The sequence below is a fragment of the Cydia splendana genome, chromosome 2 (assembly GCF_910591565.1).
Source record: "Cydia splendana chromosome 2, ilCydSple1.2, whole genome shotgun sequence".
Classification (NCBI taxonomy): domain Eukaryota; kingdom Metazoa; phylum Arthropoda; class Insecta; order Lepidoptera; family Tortricidae; genus Cydia; species Cydia splendana.
Window position 1 is genome coordinate 1,914,043 of NC_085961.1, and position 24,820 is coordinate 1,938,862.

Consider the following 24,820-nt stretch of genomic DNA (forward strand, 5'->3'; position numbering starts at 1 on the left):
TGACTGAAGTAGCCTTAGAGGATATAACCAACGGAGACGCCATGTCTAAAATTTTCGGTACAAAATAGTCTGCCGTTTTTTGCGGGGGAGGGGCACATCAAATGTATAGGTACGTCATGTCAGATAAACGTCAGTCCATACATATGGTTGACATGTGGTTGACCATTGGCCGCCTATTTTCGACAGAGGGGAACGCCTGTTAATGGCGGCTCCATTGTTAATTACTCCGAGGAAGTAGCATGACAAATACGAACGTTTCCGAGAAAATACGATGGAAAACAATTATGCAGTACATCTGTAGAATATTATTATAAATAATTTAATGTTATACAAGGTCTGGATATTTAACGTTGAATAGAGATATGTTCTGCTAACTTTGTGTTTTTACTCTAGGTAGAGGTTGCTACTGCGTTTAGTTTAAGCATATACTTGTTCGAAGATCGAAGTTCACGAACGTAACATATATAATCATTGTTACACTTTATATATAGGTATATTACATAACTTTCAATAATTTGGATAGCCAGTGCAATGGCGTCACATCACATCAGTAAATGGAGTATTTCTATTAGTTCTTAACAAACACATCCCTCACTACGTAACCTCGCACTCGCACATCTCTGGCGGAAACGTAGCCTTGGATTCTCTTTACCCAGATAATTATTTTTTACTGTAAAGGTAAAGTTAATTAAATAGGACCTTTACACCAGATTGTTGTTTACGAAAGGCTATTTTTTTTAATTCTTCTGACAAATTTAGTAACATAGCAAATCAGACCGAAAGCTTTCTAGCATTTTGAGAGAGACTTACACAACACTCCAGAGTAATTTTCTAATGTATTTCCTATTAAAATCACGAAGCTTAGTATACGGATACCACCATAACTTTCAACTTTAAAGAGTTTCATGTACATCGATAGTTTTCTCTTCCACAGTAAGTATACCTCATAAAGGGGCTCCTAAACAAGGCTCGGAACTGGTTTTTTCTTCATACAAAAAATACCGGTATTATTACGTTCCTTTTCGTTCTTTGGTTTATTATTTCATTTTTGATGGGTCAATCTAATAATACGAAGTCGTTACCTAAAAACATGATTCAGTCCTACGGAAAGAGCATAAAATAATTAGAAATATTGAGCTATTTTGGGATTTAAAAATACCGGTTCCGAGCCCTGCTCCTAACCCTGCGCGGCGCGGGCTAGAACTCGGAGTAATTAACAATGGAGCCGCCATTAACAGGCGTACCCCTCTGTCCAAAATAAGCGGCCAATGGTCAACCACATGTCAACCATATGTATGGACTGACGTTTATCTGACATGACGTACCTATACATTTGATGTGCCCCTCCCCCGCAAAAAACGTCAGACTATTTTGTACCGAAAATTTTAGACATGGCGTCTCCGTTGGTTATATCCTCTAAGGGCTAGAACGTCTTTTAACGAAAAAAATTCAACATTAATTCAAATTTGACTGTAAATTTTTCTTCTATAGTAGGCCGCTAGAGGGTAATAGCGTTTCGTAACCGACACTCGTGAAATATTCTAAAAAAAGTCTGTCCTATACGAACATTCGTAAAAGAATATCACTTCAACATTAAAGAGTTTCATGTACATCATTTGTTTTCTGTTCCACACTGTACCTCATAAAGGGGTTCCTAACCCTAAAAGGCGCGGGCTAGAAGGTCGGAGCGTTCATGATGAAGATCCTCTGTTCCTCCCGTTTGATCCACCGGAGGAGGCGGTCCACCGCTTTTATGGCGTGGTCTTTATCCATCAGGGGATCGAAGGTCACGTAGAGTTCGAAGCCGTTCGTTATCTGGAATGAAAGAAAATTTTATGTGAAAATGATACTTACATAGCGACCGGTCTGGCCTAGTGGGTAGTGACCCTGCCTGCGAAGCCGATGGTCCTGGGTTCGAATCCCAGTAAGGGATTCAACACACAAAATAGTTAAGGAAGAACGTTTACCACGAGGAATATCGTGCATTGACCCGCCTGTTCCTATCTCTATCATCATCATCATCATATCAGCCAGAGGACGTCCACTGCTGGACATAGGCCTCCCCCAAAGAGTGCCACAATGACCGGTCTTGCACCACCCGCATCCAGCGGACTCCCGCGACCATTACCATGTCGTCAGTCCATCTTGTGGGGGGGTCTACCCACGTTGCGCCTTCCGGTACGTGGTCGCCACTCGAGAACCTTTCCGCCCCAACGGCCATCGGTTCTACGGGCAATGTGCCCCGCCCACTGCCACTTAAGTTTAGCGATTCGGAGGGCTACATCGGTTACTTTGGTTCTGCTGCGGATGGCCTCATTTCTGATGCGATCACGCAGAGAGACTCCAAGCATAGCCCTCTCCTTCGCCCTTTGGGTGACTTTGAGCCTTCTTATGAGGCACACAGTTAGCGGCCACGTTTCAGTTCCATATGTCATCACTGGCAACACACACTGGTCTTGAGACACTGCGGAATATTGGACAAAAAGATGTGCCGTAGCTTCCTAAACGCTGCCCAACCGAGTCGGATTCGTCGATTAACCTCTATCTCTATCGCTCGCGCTTAATTATAGTGCTGTCCCGCCCATGCTAACGGTGGTCAAGGACACTGTGCTAGCGGGACAGCAACATAATTATGCGCGTGCGATAAAGATAGGAATAGGCGGGTCGATGTACGAAATTCCTTGAACGTTTCCTTTACAAATATCATTACGTAAATAAAATTATTAATTAAATGGAACCTTGAAAATTTACAAAACTCTAGTCCTTTTGAGTCACGCTCCAACTCGCCGCTGTGCGACATGATCAACTCACTCAACGGGCTCCTGCGCACGAATCCACAAGTGGATATTTTCATGGATAAGTGGCCTAAACTAATGTCCAGGTGCCTCGCTTATAGTGAGAGTGAATGAACGTGTGATATGTGATATAATAGGTGATGAATGGAAAACTTGTAATGTGAGATTTTATTGTTATAATTGTATAATTTTTAATGATGTTATGATGTGGTTAATTTTTTAAAATTCTATTGATATAATTGTATAAGTATGTAGTAGCAAGTGTAATTGGTATAAGTACTGTAACCGTTCTTGTGATATTAATAATAAATAAATAATAAATAAATAAATAAATAAATAAATAATGGCTTACCAGCGTAAAAAGGCTATAAATCATAAAACCTTTAATTGGAAACTAGTAAAACCAAGAACTTAATAGATAATGCTTAGGGGCATTAAAATTTTCTTGCGTAATAAAGGTAGGTACCTAAGGTATACATACAAAACAGTTCCGTTTCTCAGATAAATAAGGTGAGTTCGACTAAGATCGGACAACGGGTAAGATCGTATGATTCAAATTTCCCGCTTTTTGCGGGGCTTTTTTTAAATGCTAGCAAGGTGTTGCAATGCGCTATTTTGTCCCGCACCCCCCTTCAGGCCCCACTTGTCGCTCCGACTAACAAGTCGCGAGATATGTGCAAACGTCCAAAAAATGAGATTTTATTTTTTGTCCGGAAATACCCTCCGCCAGTCTTTCTTGAATAACTGGCAAGTTGAAACGTTATTTGTTTCTTTTACATATTGCATGTTATTTTTATTAAATTTGTGACAAATCTGTATATTTGGAATTTTGATACGATGCCTGTAGGCCGAGATCCGGTCTTACCCGAAGTGGTAAGAGATCGGATCCTAATCATCTGATCTTAAATTCTCAGGGATGCTCAAACTTTATTCGTGTTACCACTATTTCTAATTAAATTAGGTATTAGGTAAATGTGATTAATAGTAGATATTAAATCACTATAAAGCTCCCAAATCATCTTGTATTGATCTCTACACTTAACTAAGTAACTCCACATACTTAAATGATCTCTTATACTTAATCAAATATGTTTCTATCTTTATAAATAATAAAAACGCAGACTGATTAAAAATGGTCGTATTCATTCCTCCACTTTCATATTAATTTATCCTTTAATCCTCTTTTATCACCTTTTTTCAACCTACCGCGCTTATGGTGTCAATGAACCCACGTGGTTCATTGACCCTACACGGGTTCATTGACCCCACATCTAAAGTTTGACAACCATAATTTCTTGAATATTGAGCGCATGGGGTAAGATCGAATACCTAATTCGTGAATTAGGTACACAAATCATACAATAACGCCTAATTTCTTTACTGTTATTTAGGAAAATCCTGTAACATTGTTGACGCATTCTTTATTAGGAGACTCTAGTCCTTAAGTTGCTCTTAAAAAAAGAATCAACAAAGGATTCTACTCGGGACTTGAAAGACTCAGAAGTTTTTTAAGCGCCGTGTCTCGTAAAAACGAGCCGGGTTCTTCAAATTCAGACTCAGTGGACTCGAGTTCTTACCAATATTACGGCACCGCGATATAATACATTCGGCAAAGACACACTAAAAGAGAACGAACTAAAGGACGTCGAACTCAAAGATGTCCTTCTGTTCTGCAGGAAAACAAGAAGATTTGAGGAGAATGGTGAGGGAATGCCGCCGGGACAGTAACCTGCAGCTCCGACTCCAGGGAATCGGGCTGAATGAACGCGACACGCGATCGACAGCCCGCCTGCTTCCGGCCAGGCGTCCCTACACTACATCTACATCTACCAATATTACTTCCGGGCGGACAAAGTCACAGGCGGAGGCTAGTAAATAGTAGATAAATCTTACCCAGGCCAGTATGGTATCTTGTGAATTGGACCTAAAGATCAGCTTGGCTGGTGTAGAGGTACAATGTATCTGGCTGCAGAACTTTCTATAGTTCCTGACGTAGTCGATCTCGGACATTTTCGTTAGCTTCCTCTCTTTGACTACGTCACCGCCTTCTTTGTGCCGTAGTCGGTAATCCTGTAAAACGGAGGTTAGAAATTAAATTATTACTAGGTACACAAAATAGTTTTTTTTAAAGATAGATTCCTTCAAAAACGAATGAAAACGTTGCATAAGGGATAAGTTTCAGTGAATATGTGTTAGTCATATGGACTACTCTTTAATGACAAAAATGTAGAGGTTTGTCTATATACATTCCATTAGGACTTAATCGATCTGTATAAGCAAAGAGAATAGAGCAGGAGTGTATAGAGAGTTATTGTCAAAGTAAATTATGTAGTCACAGTAAATTTACTGCCATCTTTCGACAGATGTTTAAACTAGGCCGAAGGCATGGTTCCATCTTTTCGAGCGATGGCGCCATACCTTTGGCCTAATCTCGAGTAGATGGCGACACTTTTTGATATATAACAAATTTAACACATATCTCTGAAAGAATATGGGTCGAAGTCAAATGGCGTTCTAAAAGTTTTAAACATCTGTCGAAAGATGGCAGTAAATTCACTGTGACTACATAATTTGTGGTTAAAGAATTTTATTCATCTCAAAAGAAATTTACATTTCACTAAATTTACTTTGACTATCCGCCTCTATTTCAAGTTCTTTTTGGTATAAGAGTGTTCCCAAATGTTCATTATTATACACCGTGTTTTTATTGAATTCCGTTAACTTAGGGGTATGGTTAAGGACGTTTAAGAGAACTAAATGGCATAGTTAATTAAAAAAAAATATTTTTCTTTTTTTTTAAATAAAATGTAAGTTTAAAAAATAATTATATGTTGCATTTAGCGTTGTTGGAACACGGGCATTACATTTAACTCAACCAAACAATTGAACTCTGTGACATATCAATGTCATTTCGAAAATCGATCGACCGAGATTGTACTTAAGTTTAGTAGCAAATGTATGAACTCATTCTAAACACTAATCAATATGTAAACCGGCCCTAAGGCAAGTGTACACGCTTGTAGAGGCCTTATAGGAAAAAAATAAATTATTGATTATCTCCGAAATGGAGTTAATTAGAATATCGGTGTCTTTGAGAAAGTTACTTGATTTAAGCTCAGGAATGCACCCTTGAAATTAACGGAAATCAAAAAAAACACGGTGTATATACATACCTGCAACCTGTCTATAGATATAGGGTCCGAAGTGAACAGCTGCGCCGTGGATTTACACTTGTACATAAAGTGTCTGATCTCTGGTATCCCTATGTGTTTCAGCGGATCTGTCGTTGGTAAATCTGGATGCCTGGAATACAGAAAATAGTCATTATTGTGTGGTAGACAAATAAAATACAAAAGTACTAAGTTTATTCAACTTTTCATGGCCGTAAATTTGTCATTATTTATGGAGTGTTGGATTTTCATAGATATAAAAATTAGTGTACAGCGCCATCTGTTTTAGAACATCGATAAATGACTTAATCCCATCAAATCCAGTTACTCTGGCGGTCTAGCATAAGTTGCGTTCTTGCGCGCGATTCTATACTTGAAGTCGCGCTTGATGTATGGAGTCGCGAGAACGCAACTCATGCTAGCAGGTCTGATATGGTTTGTTTTGCCTGAGAGAGAGGGAAGAACGGTTTACTAACGAATGGGCCAAAAACGTTTCCCAAACTATCACATCCCAAACTATGTTTCCCAAATTATCATTTCCCAAAATATTGCTTGGCAAAACAACTTATCGCAATTTTTCAGTTAGCAATAGTATTTTTTGGCAAGTTATTGTTTAGCAAATAATTACTTGGACAAGTTTCATTTTACCAAGTATTATTTAGTCAAATGTATCATTAAGCATAACTTACATGTCCCAAAATATTACATGGCATACAATTTACAAACCAATAGAGAGAGGAGGCTGCAGAATTTTATTTGGCTGGTATTTAACTGATCATTAGATATAGATTTTTACATCTATTAAAGCAAATAACACCAAAGTTATCATTGTAACCCATGTTCACGCACCTACTAGCGACACCTAGCGGCGCTGCGACGACAACTGCTATACCGCCCCTCTCCGTGCTCATCTTGTCTCGTTCATTCGCCTCGATATACGACACGATATACACGTTACTCGTTACATTTAAAAATTTGAGCTGTATAAAGCCACTTTTCCTAATAAATTAATTTTCTATAATTTTAATAAACGTCTTCATTGAATGGACCCTGGAAAACCACCGAATCCTGCACATAATTGATCCTCGAGCCGGATACTGCGAGAGAAGTCAGCTCGTCGGGAAGACGAAATACCCTTGCGAGACGACACCAGCACCTCGACAGCGTCTGCAGCAGTGAACGGTCAGGTCTACCAATCCCGTCTATTCCTTTCCTAATCGAACTGTGTTAAAACCGAGTTTTTTTTGTGCATTCCAGTGCCGCTCGTTACGCAAGTCACGCAGCAGCAGTTTGCGATCTACCGTACCAGTTTGGAATTTGTGCACGTGAGTAGTTCCAGTTTCTCTTAATCTTTCGAAATGGGTGAAAAGGATGAAGCTGTTGCTAAATTGACTATTCCTTCTGGATCAGGGTCACCTAGAAAAAGTCAGGCCACAATTTCAGACCTTCGCAAGCAAAGGGGTAACTTGAAAGGCCGGCTTACGCAATTTAAAAAATTCGTTGATTCTCTTTTATCGGTGACTCCTTCTAAAGTACAAATTGCTGAATTAAAATTACGTATGCAAGCAGCTACAGAGACTTTTAAATTTTTTAATGATATTGAAAGCCAAATTGAACTTTGCTCTCCAGAAACAGAAATGTCTGCCAATTCTGAATACGTAGAAACTCTCGAGGAGTTATATTTTGGTACTATGGCTAGCGCTAATTGTTTAGTCGATGGTGTGGAGACAAATAACGTTACTATTCCAAGTTGTGACCATGCCGTGAACAAACCGTTTTCAAAATTTAAACTACCCGAAATTAAATTGCCCTCATTCGATGGTTCGTACGATCGTTGGCTCGAATTTAAACATTCTTATGAAACAATGATCCATAAACATTCCGATCTCGACGCGATTCAAAAGTTTCATTACCTTCGATCATCACTAAGCGGTAGTGCATTACAAGTAATTTGTGCGTTAGAATTCACGGCTGCCAACTACATTCAAGCATGGGAATTGCTTGAAATTCGCTTTCATAACCCTAGGCTTTTAGTGCATAATCACATAAAATCGTTATTCAACATTTCAGCCTTGAAACAAGAATCTTCGACTCAAATACGTAGACTGATAGACACCGTGTTACGTAATTTACGCGCTTTAAAAACGTTAGATGAACCTACTGACTCGTGGGATACGTTAATTATTCATTTAATTGTATCAAAACTCGATACGACCACGGAGCGTAAGTGGGAATCTCACATAGGGTCTATCTCGGATAAGTCAATCAATAATGAGTCTAAGAAACTTAAGCTGGAAGATCTCTTATCGTTTCTCAGAAACCGGGCGGATACGTTAGAAATGATAAACTCGAATCATTCCAAGGCACCGACCGCGGTTAGTACTAAGCCTAATTACACGTCCAATAAACCTACGCAAGTAATAGTTAGTTGTGTCTCTGCTAGTGTCAGTGCTAATAAATCAAAGCCTTTAAATAATAAACGTTTTCGAAACTGCGCGATGTGTAACGAGAATCATGCACTTTATACGTGTGCTAAGTTTTTAAATTTATCTGTCCAAGATAGGTTAAACTTAATTCGTAATAAAAACTTATGTAATAATTGTTTACGCGAAGGGCATTCCTTAAATGAATGTATATTCGGTCCGTGTAAGCAGTGTCAACAAAAACATAATAGTTTATTGCATACGGATAGTACTCGCGATGATAATGTGTGCGTGAGGCCGTCGAGTGCGCCTGCACACAGCGCGCCGTTATCAGTGCCGAGTACATCTAGCTACTGTGTATCAGCTGACCGCGCGCCTATGGCTGAGTGCGAAGGTGGCGCGGTAGGTGATCGGTTCACTCCCAGGCGAGGCTTACTTACTACTGCGTTAATAGAAGTAGCCGACGCGAATAATCAGTTCCATACGTGTCGTGCGTTTTTAGACAATGGAAGTGAACATTGTTTTATAACGGAAGAGTTACGTAATCGATTAAACGTGAAAAACATACAGTCCACTATTCAGATTTCAGGTGTTGCAGAAATAGTTACACAGACAAATCACTCATGCGATGTAACTATAAGATCTAAAAATTCGGATTATTCTATGTCATTAACGTGTTTTGTCTTGAAGCGCATAACGTCCAGTTTGCCCTCGACTTACATAGACTTAGATAGTATACGTATTCCTGATAATATTCAGTTAGCAGATCCCAATTTTAACCCTTAAATGCATGATTTTTTCTTTTTGCCCGAAATTAATATATGTATCACATAATTGTTTGACGATTCTAGGAAAAATTGTAAAAAAAATATATCATCAATTTTCACTGCGAAATCAGCGTTAGAAGTTGCATAGGCTAAATCATATTTTTGTAAATATGTATATACATAACTACTTATTAGTAAGGGGGATAGGAAAAATCTTACTGCTATCACAAAGGGACACTATTTGTGATATTCCTATGATAAAGTTTGTAAATAAAAAATAATTACAAACCCCGAAAAATCTGCCCAAAATCACATACTAAAAATCATCAACTTCCAGGTTTTTCCAAGTTTTCCGACATTTCGTCTTTAAACAAATGTAATTTTTATAAATTAAAATACTGCGTAAATTTATGTAATAAATCGGAAAATGGATTAGTTTTACTATTGAAATAATATACAGGAACAAATAGAATTTGTTTAATTATGCATAAAATTCGATGTTTATGTTGTGTGTATAAATGCATCACTATGCATTTAAGGGTTAACGTGCCTGCAGAAATCGATATACTGATAGGTATAGAAATATTTTGGGACCTTTTAGACGGTGAAAAGATTCGATTACCGACAGGGCCGTACTTAATAGATTCGAAATTCGGCTGGTTGGTATCTGGTCCAAATAATACAGGGAACTTGCGCATTAATAATCAAGTCCATTGTTATTTTACTCAGACGATTGACTCTCAACTTAGAAAGTTTTGGGAGATCGAGGATATCCCTCAGGTAGATAGTATTCTTACAGCTGACGAGCAGAAATGTGAGGATATTTTTATCAATACGACTACACGCGAAGAAGACGGTCGGTTCTCCGTCCGAATGCCGCTAAGAGAATCAGCTGATACGTTGGGCGATTCTTATACGTTAGCGAAAAATCGATTTTTATCCTTAGAACGTAAATTAGAACGTTTGCCGGAATATAAACGTTTATATTGTGATTTCATGCGAGAGTACGAAAAAATGGGTCACATGACTCGTGTTACCGAATATGGTACACCCAATTACTTCCACCCTCATCATGGTGTATTTAGGGAGGGAAGTGCCACCACTAAATTGCGCGTCGTGTATAGTGGTGCTGCCCCCACCACCACGAATAAATCGATGAATAGCATTCAGCTGCCGGGTCCAGCACTTCAAAACGATATATTTGCTATTCTACTGCGTTTCCGTCAATACAAGTACGTTGCTTGTGCTGACGTGGAGAAAATGTTTCGGCAGGTTTTGATACAACCAGATCAGAGATCCTTGCAAATGATCCTCTGGCGTGAAAAACCTACCGATCCATTATACGTTTATGAACTCAATACGGTCACTTATGGGCAAACTAGTGCGCCATATTTAAGTCAACGTTGTATACGACAGTTAGCATCGGAATGTGGTGATGACGTCATCGCCCGCGTTATCAACCAAGATATATTCGTAGACGATTTAATTACAGGAGATGATGATTTCCAAAATTTACTTGACATATGTCAAAAAACGTATAACGTTCTGCAATCAGGATGCTTTCCTTTACGTAAATGGACCTTTAATTGTGACGTTACGCAGGACAAGTCTAAGGAGCATTTTGTTGGTGAGCACACCCAGAACAAAACGCTCGGGGTAGGTTGGGATAATACGCGCGATGAATTGTATTACACTACAAAAATCGATCCCTTGCCTAACTCGACGTACTTAAATAAACGAATAATGTTGTCGATTATTTCACAGATTTACGATCCGTTAGGTTTACTTTCTCCTGCGGTGATAATTTCCAAAATTTTGCTTCAAAAATTATGGTTAAGTCGTATCGATTGGGACACCCCGGTCCCAGAAGACATTAAATCGATGTGGAATAATTTCATAAACACTTTGAGCCGTTTAAACGATTTACGAATTCCGCGTCATGTAAGGGGTGTACACACTGGACATACGGAATTGCATATTTTTTCAGATGCATCGTTGCATGCTTACGGCGCGTGCGCATATATGCGGACATATGATGAAGGGTCAGATGTAACTGTTAGATTATTGTGTGCTAAAAGTAAAGTCGCACCCCTGAAATCTCTAACTATCCCCAAACTCGAACTTTCAGGAGCGCTCGTTGCTGCTAAACTTTACAAGAAAATAACTGATTCCTTAAGGTTAGTGTTCACTAAAGTTTACTTCTGGTGTGACTCAACTATAGTAATTTCGTGGCTAGGCATGTCTCCGCATTTATTGAAGCCTTTTGTTCAAAATCGCGTTACTCAAATAAACGATCTCACCGGTAATGCGACATGGTTGCATGTGAGAAGCGAAGACAACCCTAGTGATTTATTGTCTAGAGGCGTTGCTTTAGATAATTTAATTGATTGTAACTTATGGTGGTTCGGGCCATCAGTTTTGCATGACCCAAAATCGGATTTTATTAATGACAATACGAGTAAAAATACGGCATTCAAAGATTTACCCGAGTTACGATCGACCGCGGTAAGTTTAGTTTGCAATCAACAAGATGAATTATTTAATTTCGATAGATGTTCATCTTACATTAAATTAATTAGAATCGGCGCGTATGTACTCCGCTTTATATTAAACTCACGCATTAGCTCTGAGCGTAAACAACTCCGCCAAACCGGTTCATTATCGGTGGACGAGCTCAGTGCATCACGTCTTATGCTAGTTAGATTCGCGCAGATGCAATCATCTCCGGACGTTTACGATAATTTACTTAAAAATAAACCGCTTAAGACGAATAGTAAACAATATAACCGTATATCCGGTCTTAACGTGTTTTTAGACGATCGTAATAAGTTAAAAGTGATTAGAGTCGGTGGTAGATTGTGTAATTCCACAAGTTTCGATTACAACAGAAAACATCCCATGTTATTGTGCAGTAAACATAAATTAACGGTGTTGTTATTCAATTATGAACACAATCGGCTGCTACATGCCGGACCGCAGCTACTCTTATCTACTTTGCGTGAATGTTGGTGGCCTTTAGGTGCGCGAAATTTGGCAAGGAAGATAGTTCGAGAATGTGTTACCTGTATTCGAATGAAAGGTAAAGTACTTAGTCCTATCATGGGTAATGTTATTTTGGATCGTTTAGAGCCTGGTTTCCCGTTCATTCGCACAGCCGTTGATTACGGCGGGCCAATTCTCATACTTAATCGAAAGGGGAGAGGAGCTCAGCTTATTAAATCGTATATTTGTTTGTTTATATGTATGGTCACACGAGCCGTTCATTTGGAACTTGTTACGAGTCTCACCACTGATGATTATTTATTAGCGCTTAAACGTTTTATTAGTAGACGAGGAAAGCCTCATATAATTTATTCTGATAATGGAAAATGCTTTGTTGGGGCCGAAAAAGAATTTTCCACATTTTTAAAAAATAATTCGAAGGATATAGTCGATTTCGCTGCCAATGATGGCATCAAATTCAGTTTCATTCCTCCTTATTCTCCCCATTTTGGCGGATTATGGGAGGCTGGAATAAAAGCGTGCAAATTTCATTTGAAACGTGTAGTAGGTAATGCTAGGTTAACTTACCAGGAATTCAGCTCGGTTTTGACACAGGCCGAAGCCATCCTGAATTCCCGGCCCATGTCACCCTTGTCCACAGATCCTACTGATTTATCCCCGCTCACGCCCGCCCATTTCCTAATTGGTCGGCCGTTGACCTGCCCTGCTAGCGAGGACCTGACGGATGTGCAGCCTTCCCGCCTGTCTCGCTACGCCAGGATCGAAGCCCTACGTCAACACTTCTGGCGTCGTTGGGCTACTGAGTACGTTACGGAGCTCCAGCGACGAACCAAGTGGAAGACTCATAAAGACGACATAGCGTTAAACAGTCTCGTTTTAATCAAAGATGATAACCAGCCTCCTCTCAAATGGCGGTTAGGCCGAGTCACGCGTCTATACCCTGGGAGCGATGGCGTGAACCGTGTCGCCGACATCCTCACGGCGACAGGAACAATACGACGCAGCTTTTCAAAGATCTGCCCGCTACTACCAGAGCCGGCAGCCCTAGACGGATGAAGACTACTTTGGGAGATGGTGCTCCCAAGGCCGGGGGCATGTTCACGCACCTACTAGCGACACCTAGCGGCGCTGCGACGACAACTGCTATACCGCCCCTCTCCGTGCTCATCTTGTCTCGTTCATTCGCCTCGATATACGACACGATATACACGTTACTCGTTACATTTAAAAATTTGAGCTGTATAAAGCCACTTTTCCTAATAAATTAATTTTCTATAATTTTAATAAACGTCTTCATTGAATGGACCCTGGAAAACCACCGAATCCTGCACAACCCAAAAATATTAAATAACCACCAATATTTAAACCGCATTTTAGTTTAAAATGTCATGTAATTTTTTTACATCTCGTTATTCTATTAAATTAATTAATCCACTTCCTGACCTTTTTCTAGTACTTACATAGTATTCCGTTTCTGTAAGAACCTAACCCACTTTTCCAATAGCATTTCGTTTCTGTAAGGGTCACAGTTCTAACTTAACCTAACCCACTTTTCTGATAGCGGTTCCGTTTTGTGAGGATCGTAGTTCAAACCTAACCCAACCCACCCAAATTACGTAGAATTTAACGTACTTACCTATATTAACATAACAAAAAGTTCAAATAAACGTCTTTTTGGAATATAAAATTAGCCAATAAAAAACGTTTGCTAAATAAGTTTTTGTCCTAATAACATTTGGCATGATGCCAAATGATAATTTGACCAAATAAATTATATGCGAAGTGTAACTTTGCTAAAGGTTCCTTTGGGAAATGAAACTATTGCGATAAGTTTATTGGGAAGTGAAATTTGGCGAAAGGTATTTGGCCCAAACGAAAGTACACCGGGAAGAACGCATCTCGCTGTACTGTTAGAAAGAGAAGCAAAACTGAATAGTACCTGTTTAGTGCGTCGTTGATCGCCGACAAGCATTTATTTTGCCGCAGTTTCTCTGCTATGGTGTGTTTTGCTTGAGAGAGAGGGAAGAACGCATCTCGCTGTACTGTTAGAAGGAGTAGGCATGCTTGGCAGTCTTCAGAGATGTATGAGACGTGACCGTGGAGGAAACCACTGGAATTAAAAACAAAGTTGTCAAAAAACTGTCAAAAGCAGCAGAAGTAGCAAAGCGGGCGATATAATATATTATAACTAGCGACCCGCCCCGCCCCGGCTTCGCACGGGTTAACAAATTATACACCTAAAGCTTCCTCAAGAATTACTATTGATAGGTGAAAACAGCATGAAAATCCGTTCAGTACTTTTTGAGTTTATCGCGAACACACAAACATACACGCGGCAGGGGACTTTGTTCTTAAGGCGTAGTGATGACGTGAGCAACTTTCTTAAGAGAATTTTGAAATAAATTAATTATATTATATTATTCTATCTGGTTATATTCTTCTTATAGGATCAATAGAACTGATTCTGGGCAGGAACAACCTAAAATATCTACAAGCCCACTGTTATGTGAATTATATTCAATCATATATAAAAATAGATGGAAATCATGATGATCTTTCTCCATTTTTACCCGACTACGGCAACGCAAAAGGAGGGTTATTATGATTTTGGCCGGTATGTATGTGGTTCTTTTTAATATGAAGTTTCTATAAAAACTTTCTAGATTTTACATCAGATATACCACTTTTCAGTCAACCTAAATTCAACCTTCGACACAAAACAACAAAACTCATACTCACGTAGTCGAACTCTTAGCAGTCTTAAAATACTCCTAACTCCTCATCAATTAACACATTCAACACCAAGAACCCGACTGTCGGGTTCACTGTTCGTAGCGACTACGCGCTACATACGACGAAACCGTGGCTACGCGCTACGAGCGTAACCCGTAGCACTTAGTGGTATTGAATGTGTTAAGATACAGATGTACTTATAAGAACTTTCTAGATTATTCACTAAGTATATCAATTCACAGTCAACCTAAAATCAACCTTGTATACTAACCAAAAAAACTCATACTCACGTAGCATCAAACTTGGGTAAACATATCGGCGTCCAACTCTCAGCAGTCTTAAAAGACTCCGAACTCCTCACCAGATTAAACAACAAATGTATATCGGAAGGATGTAATGTATATTTCTTCATTCTCACTAAAGTGATCAGCTGGTTGCCTGCTATGAGTATTGCGAATACCAGGTCTCTTATTTTGTGACAGGCTGATATTATGGCGTGGGTTATGGATTCTCTGGATTTTTCTGGTAGAGGCAGGCAACGGACGGCACCTGGAAATAATTCTACAGGTTAATCAAAAAGAAATATCAAACAAATAAGTTTCTTGTAATGTTTAGTCCGAGAAACCGTATATACCTAAACCTACCGAAGGCGATAATCGCTTAGAACCACTTGCACGATTCACTAACCCGGGGTTAACCAGTAAAACCTGGAGTTACCATGGTTACCAGTACAATTTGACGCTAGGTTAACGGTTTACCCAGTTAACCCCTATGGTGCAAGTGGCCCTTAGTAACCTATCAATAACTAACCCATCGAACCAAATTGTTTACATTCATGTGAGATATAGAATAGAGGCCGTGGCCGAGGGTCTGCCATCTTGTGGCCTGAATCGGAAACATAAACATGTGCATTGGCACTTCACGCCAAAGCAAGACTTGCTTTGGCGCACTTAGTGCTGCCATCTACCGTTCTCGTATATTTATTTTCTTGTGCATAGTAGGTTCTGCCATCTTATGTAGCCCATTATTTAACACATTTTAGATAGTTTATCAAAAATTTCATTTTTAATAATTACCAAGTAAAAACGCTGGGTCTTTTTCCATGAATATAAGCAAATGGTCTATAAGCCTTTCAGCGCCTGACAGCAATCTCCTTAGATCGTAGTTTCGACGTTGCTCGAAGATCTTGTTGAGTTGTGTCAGCGTTAGAACTGACACTATTTGGTTGAAGGCATATCTGAAAATACAATAAATGAAATCTTTACAAGTTCTACACTCATTAAATACATTCGAATCGTGTACATTTTATTTTTATTATTGATAGATCTCAGGATATCTTAGTTGTGGTCTTCTCAATACTAGCTGCGGTCAAAGGAACTTAAACCTTCTACGCTGTACTTAGAATCCATATTTAAATGGCATCGCCACAGGTCGATATTAGTCGATAGCGCCCGCGTAGTGATACTTCCATTCAAATAGGAAACGTAACTACTGTATAGAAGGTTTAAATTCCTTTGACTCTAGTGTACGACGTGCCCGCACTGAATCGGGAAGGTATTATGTACACTTTTCCTGACTGTAGAACTGGTTGGCCACAATCATAACCTCACTTTAGGAATTACAAGTGTCAGTAAACGTTTACGGTTAGCTAAAAACTTACGTTAACTGTAAAACCAGCTGTGTTTCACTCTCATTGCTCTTTGACACTGCAACCAGTATCAAAGGTCCTTTCACTAAGAACACTGCTTTGCAGTCTTTAGTGTTGATGGCCCTCAGGATATCCTGGTTGTGGTCTTCTACTACGCTGACTAGCGCTTGGATGACTCCGCAGAGGCCGGCAAGCTTGTCCTCATTTCCATACCTGAAAGTAGTTAGGTAGTGATTTGTGACAATATATGACTATTACTGAATAAATGGATATATGATATGATATAAACGTGTCTGTGAAGATATTCCTAAATTATCAACTCCAATGCAGGAATAATTTAGATACTTAATATAATATGGAATGGGAAATTTTATTGAAAATAAAAATTCATTTATTTGTAAACATAGGTTCGACATTACACAGCTCTTAAATAATGTCTGTTTATAATTTATGAAACCCCAGTAATCCATCAACAGCCGGTTGTTGAATTTTGAATTTTGAATTTTGAAAAGAAAATTTTCATCTTAAGCAATTCTTATACCTATACATATTTATATATTTCGGGGATCTTGGAAACGGCTGTACCGATTTCGTTGAAATTTACTATAAGGTCGTTTTCGGGGGCAAAAAGTCAATCTAGCTAAGGAAAACGCGCATTTTTGAGTGTTTACATGTTTTCTAAGCAAAGCTCGGTTTCCCAGGTACAATACAATACAATTATCCTTTATTCACTGACTCATTTGTAGTTTTATTTTGTTCCTTTATCACTGTTTTTAATTGTTATTAATCAGGTTGTCGGGATTTCTGACAAAAGCTTCTCAAGGTTTCCCAAGCACTAAATACTAAAATGGAACTCACCTAGAGTATATAGGTTTACCGGCAGAACTCAATATAAACACATGCTTCTCCTTGTTGACGAGCTCCGGAGACTTCAGGTAATCATCCTGCTCACTTTCCACTTCCCCGTTCTCTTCCACCAGATTGGAGTTGCTGGCTGACGCTGACATGGATTCCTGGAAATATAATCAAATATTATTTAATACATGACAAAATATAATCACGACTGTATACCAATTAATATTAATATTTTTAAACAATAAATAACCCAACTAACAATTTGAGGCAAAATTTAGGTTTATACGACCAAATTTTATGGTCGTATGAACGTCGTATATACGTTTATACGACGCGATTTGGGCGCAGCTTATTCAACTTAAAGTCGTAAAAAAGTTGAGTAATGGACGTTTTAATACCTATTTAGTTGCATAGTCGTCGTATATGCGTCGCCGATTCGACACTTGGTCGTGGTGAGAAATACGATATTTATACGACTTTAAGTTGAGTTATCGTCGCTTAAAGGTCATATAAATAGCTTATTTCTTCAACGCAAGTTCCGCGTCGGATTGTGTCAAACATGACATCAATATTAACAGCAAGTGGTGTGAAATTGTATCTTTGAAAGAAGGTATAAGTAGCCATTTTTTAAAGTGGGTGGTTTATGAAATAGGAGACAAAAGTGTTATATATTGACATGTGGGTAGATGAGAAGATCTGCGGGTACCCCCAGTTCGGTTCCAGCTAGCAAGCCAGCACACGTACGTAACATTCTGGCGACGGGATTTAATTCGGGAATACGCTAAAAGTGCTTTAAACATAGTGTTTGAATGTTTAAAAGTGTGATTTAAGTGTGATGAATAAAATGTCGGTAAAATTTAGTGAATTTCATATGGACAAAGACAATTGGAAAAATTACGTGAATAGGTTCGAATATTGTTTGCTCGCGAATAGTATTCAAACGGACGAGTTAAAAAAAGCGAATTTCTTTGCAGTTTGTGGTCGTGATTTATATGATCTAGTTGAGTCGTTAATTTCACCGAAAAAGATCGCAGACATAACCTATACAACTGTAAAGTCCGCGTTAGACGATCATTTTAATCCAAAACAAAATGAAATAGTGCAATCGTATAAGTTTCATATGAGGTGTCAATCGAGCAGTGAAAATATAAAAGAGTACGTGGCTAGTTTGCGTAAATTGGCTATAGAGTGCAATTTTACCGATTTGGATCGCACGTTGCGCGACCGGTTAGTATGTGGCATTCGTGATAAAGAGATGCAAAAACAATTGTTGCAGCAGACAACATTAACTTTTGATCAAGCGGTAAAATTGGCGTTAACGGCTGAAACGGCGGACGCCGGAGTGATAGTCATGACGACGGCGACGACGCCAGCGACGGTAGCGACCTCTAGCGTGGCGCCTGCTGGTACAGGCGGTGACGAGCCAATGGAGGTTAATAAAATTAAAGCGAAACCGTTGGAACCGAGCAAGGATTGTTGGCGGTGTGGCAAAAGGCACGGAAATTTCTGTAGGTTCAGATATAGTCGGTGCTATGTGTGTAAAAAACAGGGCCATATTGCAGAGGTATGTTCGGATACACGAGACAAAAGTAAGTCAAAAGAATCAAGTCGGTTGAATGGATTGTATGAGGATGTTTTGTGTAATTTAGTGTCGAACAAGGTGGATCCTTTTTATGCAAATGTGGAATTAAATGGTCGACTAGTCAAGTTGGAAGTCGATTGTGGAGCGGCATTTACTATGTTGAGAGAAAGTACAGCGAGGAAAATTTGGAATGGGAACTTGCCAAGGTTGGATGCGTCAAGAGTTAGGTTAACAACCTGGACTAAGAGCCAGGTGGAGTTGTTAGGAGAAGCGGCAGTTGATGTAAGGTTTAAAAATATACATAAAAAATTAAACTTGCTGATCGCGAGAGGTAACGGGCCAGATTTGTTGGGCCGTGATTGGTTTCCAGAGTTAAATATAGATATTCAGGGAATATATAACATGAAATTGGAGGATGAAGATATAGATACTTTATTGGAAAAATATAAAGAAGTTTTTCAGTCTGGTTTAGGAAAGTACACCGGCCCAGTAGTAACCATACCTTTGAAACCCGAGGCGAAACCAAAGTTTTTGAAGTGTAGGCCTGTGGCGTTTGCAATTAAAGAGAGAGTGTTACAAGAGATAGACAGATTAGTTGCAGAAGATGTTTTGGAACCTGTCAGTCATTCTGAGTTTGCCAGTCCTATAGTACCTATCATTAAGAAGAATGGGAAAGTCAGGCTTTGTGGGGATTACAGGGCCACAGTGAATATGGCTACTGAGACTGATACTTACCCTCTGCCAACCTTAAATGAAGCTTTTGCGGTTTTGCAAGGAGGAGTTATTTTCAGTAAGATAGATTTAGAGCAAGCTTACACCCAGGTCGTAGTTGATGAACCAACTTCAAAATTACTTACTTTAAATACTCCTAAAGGATTATTTCGGTGTAAAAGATTAGCATTTGGGGTTAAAGCCTGTCCTGGAATTTTTCAGCGAATGATGAGCAACTTATTGGCAGGCGTATCAGGAGCAGCGGTACTGCTGGATGATATTGTGGTCACCGGATGCACAATACAAGAACACAGTGACAGACTTCAACACATCTTACAGATCCTTAAGGAAGCCGGGCTTAGAGTCAACAAGGAGAAGTGCAAATTTGGGAAGGCAAGCGTGGAGTTTCTAGGCCATGTGATTGATGCCAATGGGCTGCATCCTTGTGGAGACAAGATCACGGCTATAATGGAGACGCCAGCATCAAAAAATGTAAAGGAGTTGCAGGCTTTTCTTGGTTTATTGAATTTTTATGACAGATTTATAGCACAGAAAGCAACTGTAGCAGAACCACTGTACAAGTTATTGTTGAAAGGAGCCAAATGGGTATGGACACCAAATTGCCAACAAGCTTTTAGTCTCTTAAAAATAATGTTGACTACAGGGAACACATTAGTACATTATGATTTAAAGAAACCAGTGGTTATTACATGTGATGCTTCGCAGTACGGTCTTGGTGCGGTTCTGGAACACAGGATGGAGGACGGTTCTTTGAGACCAATCATGTTTGCTTCCAGGACAATGAGCTCTCATGAACGAAATTATTCGCAGATTGATAAAGAGGCTGCTGCCATTATTTTTGCAGTACAGAAATTTTACTCATATATTTTTGGCCGTAAGATAGTCATTCAGACGGACCATAAACCACTTTTGGGTATATTTGACCCAAAGAAGCCAATACCTAATGTGATATCACCCAGGATGTTAAGATGGGCTTTATTGTTAAACTCGTACGATTACGAGTTACAATATGTTGAAGGGAAAAAAATTGGAAATGCTGATGCCCTAAGTAGATGGCCTGGTCCTGAAAGCAGTGGAATAGAAGAAGAGCTGCAAGAGGTGAATGTTTTGTTGCTCAATGAGACACCAGTTGAGTTACAGATGACGGCTAAGGATGTGGCTAAATTGAGTAAGACCGATGGTATATTAGCAAAGGTGATGTTCTGGATTAGGAATGGTTGGCCAAGTACAGTAGAAGATAAATATAGAGATTATTATGTAAGACGGGATGAATTAACAGAATATAATGACTGTATATTGTGGGGAGGTAGAGTAATTGTGCCTCTGAAGCTACGTGAAAGCGTTCTTAAAGAGCTCCATAGCAATCATGATGGTATAGTCATCACTAAAGCAATAGCAAGGAGTTACTTTTGGTGGCCTGGTCTCGACAGAGATATAGAGAGCTTGATACATAATTGCCAAACTTGTAGAGAAGTAAGGAATATGCCAGCCAAAGTGACTCACAGATGGATTACCCCACCAAAGGCTTGGTCCCGGCTGCATATTGATTTTGCAGGGCCTTTCATGGGCAAAGTTTTCTTAATATTAATTGACTCATACTCAAAATGGCCGGAGGTCAAAATAGTTAATGAGCAAAGTTCAAGTATGGTAATTAATAAGTTAGATGAGATATTTGCTGAACAAGGGCTGCCAGACACCATAGTGAGCGATAACGGAAAAGCGTTTGCGTCAGAAGAGATAAGTCAATATTTTAAACAGAATGGTATTAGACATATACTGGTACCCCCATATCATCCTGCGTCCAATGGACAGGCGGAGAGAACGGTACAGACAATAAAATTGAAGTTAAAAAAAATGTCACATCTCCCATGGTCAACCAGACTGCAAAAGATATTGTATGGGTTGCGGACAACACCTAGTTCTGTCACCGGTAAGACACCCGCGGAACTCCTGAACAATAGACGTTTCCGAACTAAATTTGATAGGCTTCACCCCCTTTCAATTCAAGAAAAGGAGACAGAAGATATCCAGGAAAATGAAACAAAACGTGTGAGAGAATTTAGAGTGGGAGAGACAGTTTGTTTCAGGAACTATAGAACTGGGCCTAGATGGTTAGAAGGAACAATAGTCAAAAGGATTGGAGTGTTAAGATATAAAATTAAACAAGGAAATAAATTATTTATTAGACATGTAAATCAGATGCTTGGTTTTAGTAGAAGTGGCACAGAAGAAGAAACACAAGTTGAAATCAAGGCAAGACCATCAAGTAATAGTAAAGAAGTTCAACAAGGGGAAGAAGAAAGAGAAGATGAGGGTTTTGGCACAATAAGAATCCCTCCACCGAGTCAGTGGGCAGAGATGATTGGTGTGAAAGGCCCAGAAGAGTGTTTAGTACGGGATTCGGATGATACAGTGCCTAGAAATGAACCGAACAGTAACAAGCGATCCCGGTCGAGTGAAAGCCCACCATCCAACAGACCATCCTTGAAAAAGATAGCTCTCCAAGAATATGGTAGTTCAGACATTGAGTCTGATAGTGGAGATGATGAACATTATAGTGCAGATAGCCAATAGTTAAATAGTTACTAAATAATAATAAAAGACTATGAAAGCATGTTAGGGTACAAGTGAACAATATAGTTTAAGTGCATAAACAGTGTAGTACAAATCTGACTTTAAATATTGGATTCTAAAATGTAGTGAAGTGTCATCTATCCAGAGGGAAAGGCATGTTATATATTGACATGTGGGTAGATGAGAAGATCTGCGGGTACCCCCAGTTCGGTTCCAGCTAGCAAGCCAGCACACGTACGTAACAAAAAGTGTATATTATATCTGTAAACTACTGCGCAGTTAAATTTACTGATGTTTGCTATATACGTTCATAAGTAATTATTGATGCACTTTTAAAGTTCTTACGTATTTAATTATTTTGATTAACAAATTATTAAGCAGATGCCTTATGGGACAGTTATACAACTTGAGGTTGTATAATCTATACGTTTGGATTGGAATGGTCGCCATAGCTTTTCAAAAGTCGTGTAATTGTCGTGACTACGACATTATTACGACCATAATAATGAGGACCTCTATGCGACCAACTGTCGTGTAAGAAAGTTCTATAGGAGTCATCGTGATACCTACTATACAACTGTCGTATAAAATGGTAGAATAAACGTTTATTCGACCTTGCTATACGACAATAAGTTTACTGACTATTAGTCGTATAAAATGGTAGAATAAACGTTTATTCGACCTTGCTATACGACTATAAGTTTCACCGACTATTTAGTTGTATAAAATGGTAGAATAAACATTTATTCGACCTTGCTACATGACAATAAGTTTATCCGACTATTTAGTTGCATAATGCACCAATAGTCAAAATGACGACTGTTACGCTACTTTTATAATACTTTCGAGTCGTATAGCTACTTCATATACGACCAAATTGTTTGTTGGGAATTGCTAAGCTATGAGTAAGATATGTTTACACACACTAATATCATTATCTTTCTAGCATTGTCCCGGCTTTTGCAACCGCTCCTGGGAGCCTGGGGTACGCTTGGCATCTATTTCGAAGAATCGGCATAGTTTTAACAAAATTAACTGCCATCTGACCTTCCAAGCCAAAGGGGAGACTTGACCTTTTTAGGATTAGTCCTGTTTCCTGACAATGTTTTCCTTCACCAAAAAGTAACTGGTAAATATTAAATCACATAAAGACGTTACATAAAACTCATTGGTATGAGACAGTGTTTGAACCCACAGCCTCTGGATTTAAAGATACATATTAACTTTACCAGTGCTTACTCAGAGCCATAAATATAACTAAAATTATTAATACTTAGGTAATAGAAGGCCAATAAATGCTGGTGGCCTAGCGGTAAGAGCGTGCGACTTTCAATCTGGAGGTCGCGGGTTCAAACCCCGGCTCGTACCAATGAGTTTTTCGGAACTTACGTACGAAATATCATTTGATATTTACCAGTCGCTTTTCGGTGAAGGAAAACATCGTGAGGAAACGGGGCTAATCCTAATAACTACATATCTGTAGTGTCAACATAAAGATTTGTTACCAAATGCCTTTAGAGATGGTTTTACACACCCATAAAAAACGGTGGTGTCTACATATAGGTTTGGCCAATAAGTTGATTAGCCAAAGTAAACATTTAAACCACTCATTATTACTAAGGCAAAGATAAGATTAACAAAACCAAACAAAAACACTTACATCTTTATTTCGTAAATCATCACTCGACTTTGCAGTCTTCATTTGCGCTTCTTTCGAACTCTCTCCAATCTCACTCTGAATCTCACTGATAGTGCTACTCTTCACAGTCAAAGAATCGTTCCTCTCTTGAAGACTCGAGCTCATCTCTGAAGCAAATTCTTCAAAAGAATCTGTAGGATTCAGTATACTTTCCGGACAAGCACCAGGCTCTAAATCACTTCCTATGTTCACCTGCACATCACTTGTGGCCGGCACACTGTCTTTGGATGTCGACGCCATAGTTATAGTTGTTAATTAGTAAGGAAAACAGTTTCTAATTAAATTTTATGCTGAATCCTTCATTTACAGTTTGGTTTGATGGGATGGGGGGACGATCAGAGAAATGTCAAACTGACGTTTGCGTTTCGTTACTGCTGGAGTGCGAATGTTGTTACCAAATGTCATAAGTCATAAACATATTGATAGAAAAAAATTGTAATAGGATTTGTCAGTAAATAAAAACATGAAAACTAAACTTATATATTATTTTTCTTTTGGGTGCCAGTGCCAGTACTAGAGTGTAAGACAAAGATAGTATGATTCTCTCTTACTATAAGGCCAAGCGCGCACCACGATTTTAATTTTTGCGACACGATTTTAGAATCGCGCTGTAATATATCGCAGAAAATTCACTGCGCGCACTGCGATGAAAAAGTCGACGATTTGTTCATTGTCAACATGGATTTCGTACCAGTCGTTTGTCATGAAACGTGTCTTTAATATGCGATCGCCGTATAACTTTGAGTATTTATACCACAAAGGTGATCTCCTTCTATTTCCATAATTAAATGGTCAACATCTAGCGTCTCATCTTGAGACTCCATCGGAGAAGCAGGTTC

At 39.1% G+C, this 24,820-nt stretch overlaps 1 protein-coding gene and 1 long non-coding RNA gene across 2 annotated transcripts; one reads left to right on the plus strand and one right to left on the minus strand.

Moving 5' to 3' along the window:
* Positions 1 to 1,571: 1,571 nt before the first annotated feature.
* Positions 1,572 to 24,339, minus strand: LOC134801653 (protein SAND). Its single transcript, XM_063774274.1, has 9 exons — positions 23,943 to 24,339; positions 17,398 to 17,552; positions 16,552 to 16,752; positions 15,968 to 16,128; positions 15,182 to 15,440; positions 14,098 to 14,268; positions 5,969 to 6,098; positions 4,689 to 4,865; positions 1,572 to 1,815 (listed from the first exon to the last, which is right to left on the minus strand). The coding sequence occupies exons 1-9, from the start codon at positions 24,219 to 24,221 to the stop codon at positions 1,675 to 1,677; spliced, it is 1,674 nt and encodes a 557-aa protein (XP_063630344.1). The 5' UTR covers positions 24,222 to 24,339; the 3' UTR covers positions 1,572 to 1,674.
* On the plus strand, positions 9,806 to 13,337 carry LOC134801910 (uncharacterized). Its single transcript, XR_010145742.1, has 2 exons — positions 9,806 to 12,234; positions 12,799 to 13,337. It is a non-coding gene; the product is annotated as an uncharacterized LOC134801910 (long non-coding RNA).
* Positions 24,340 to 24,820: the final 481 nt, after the last annotated feature.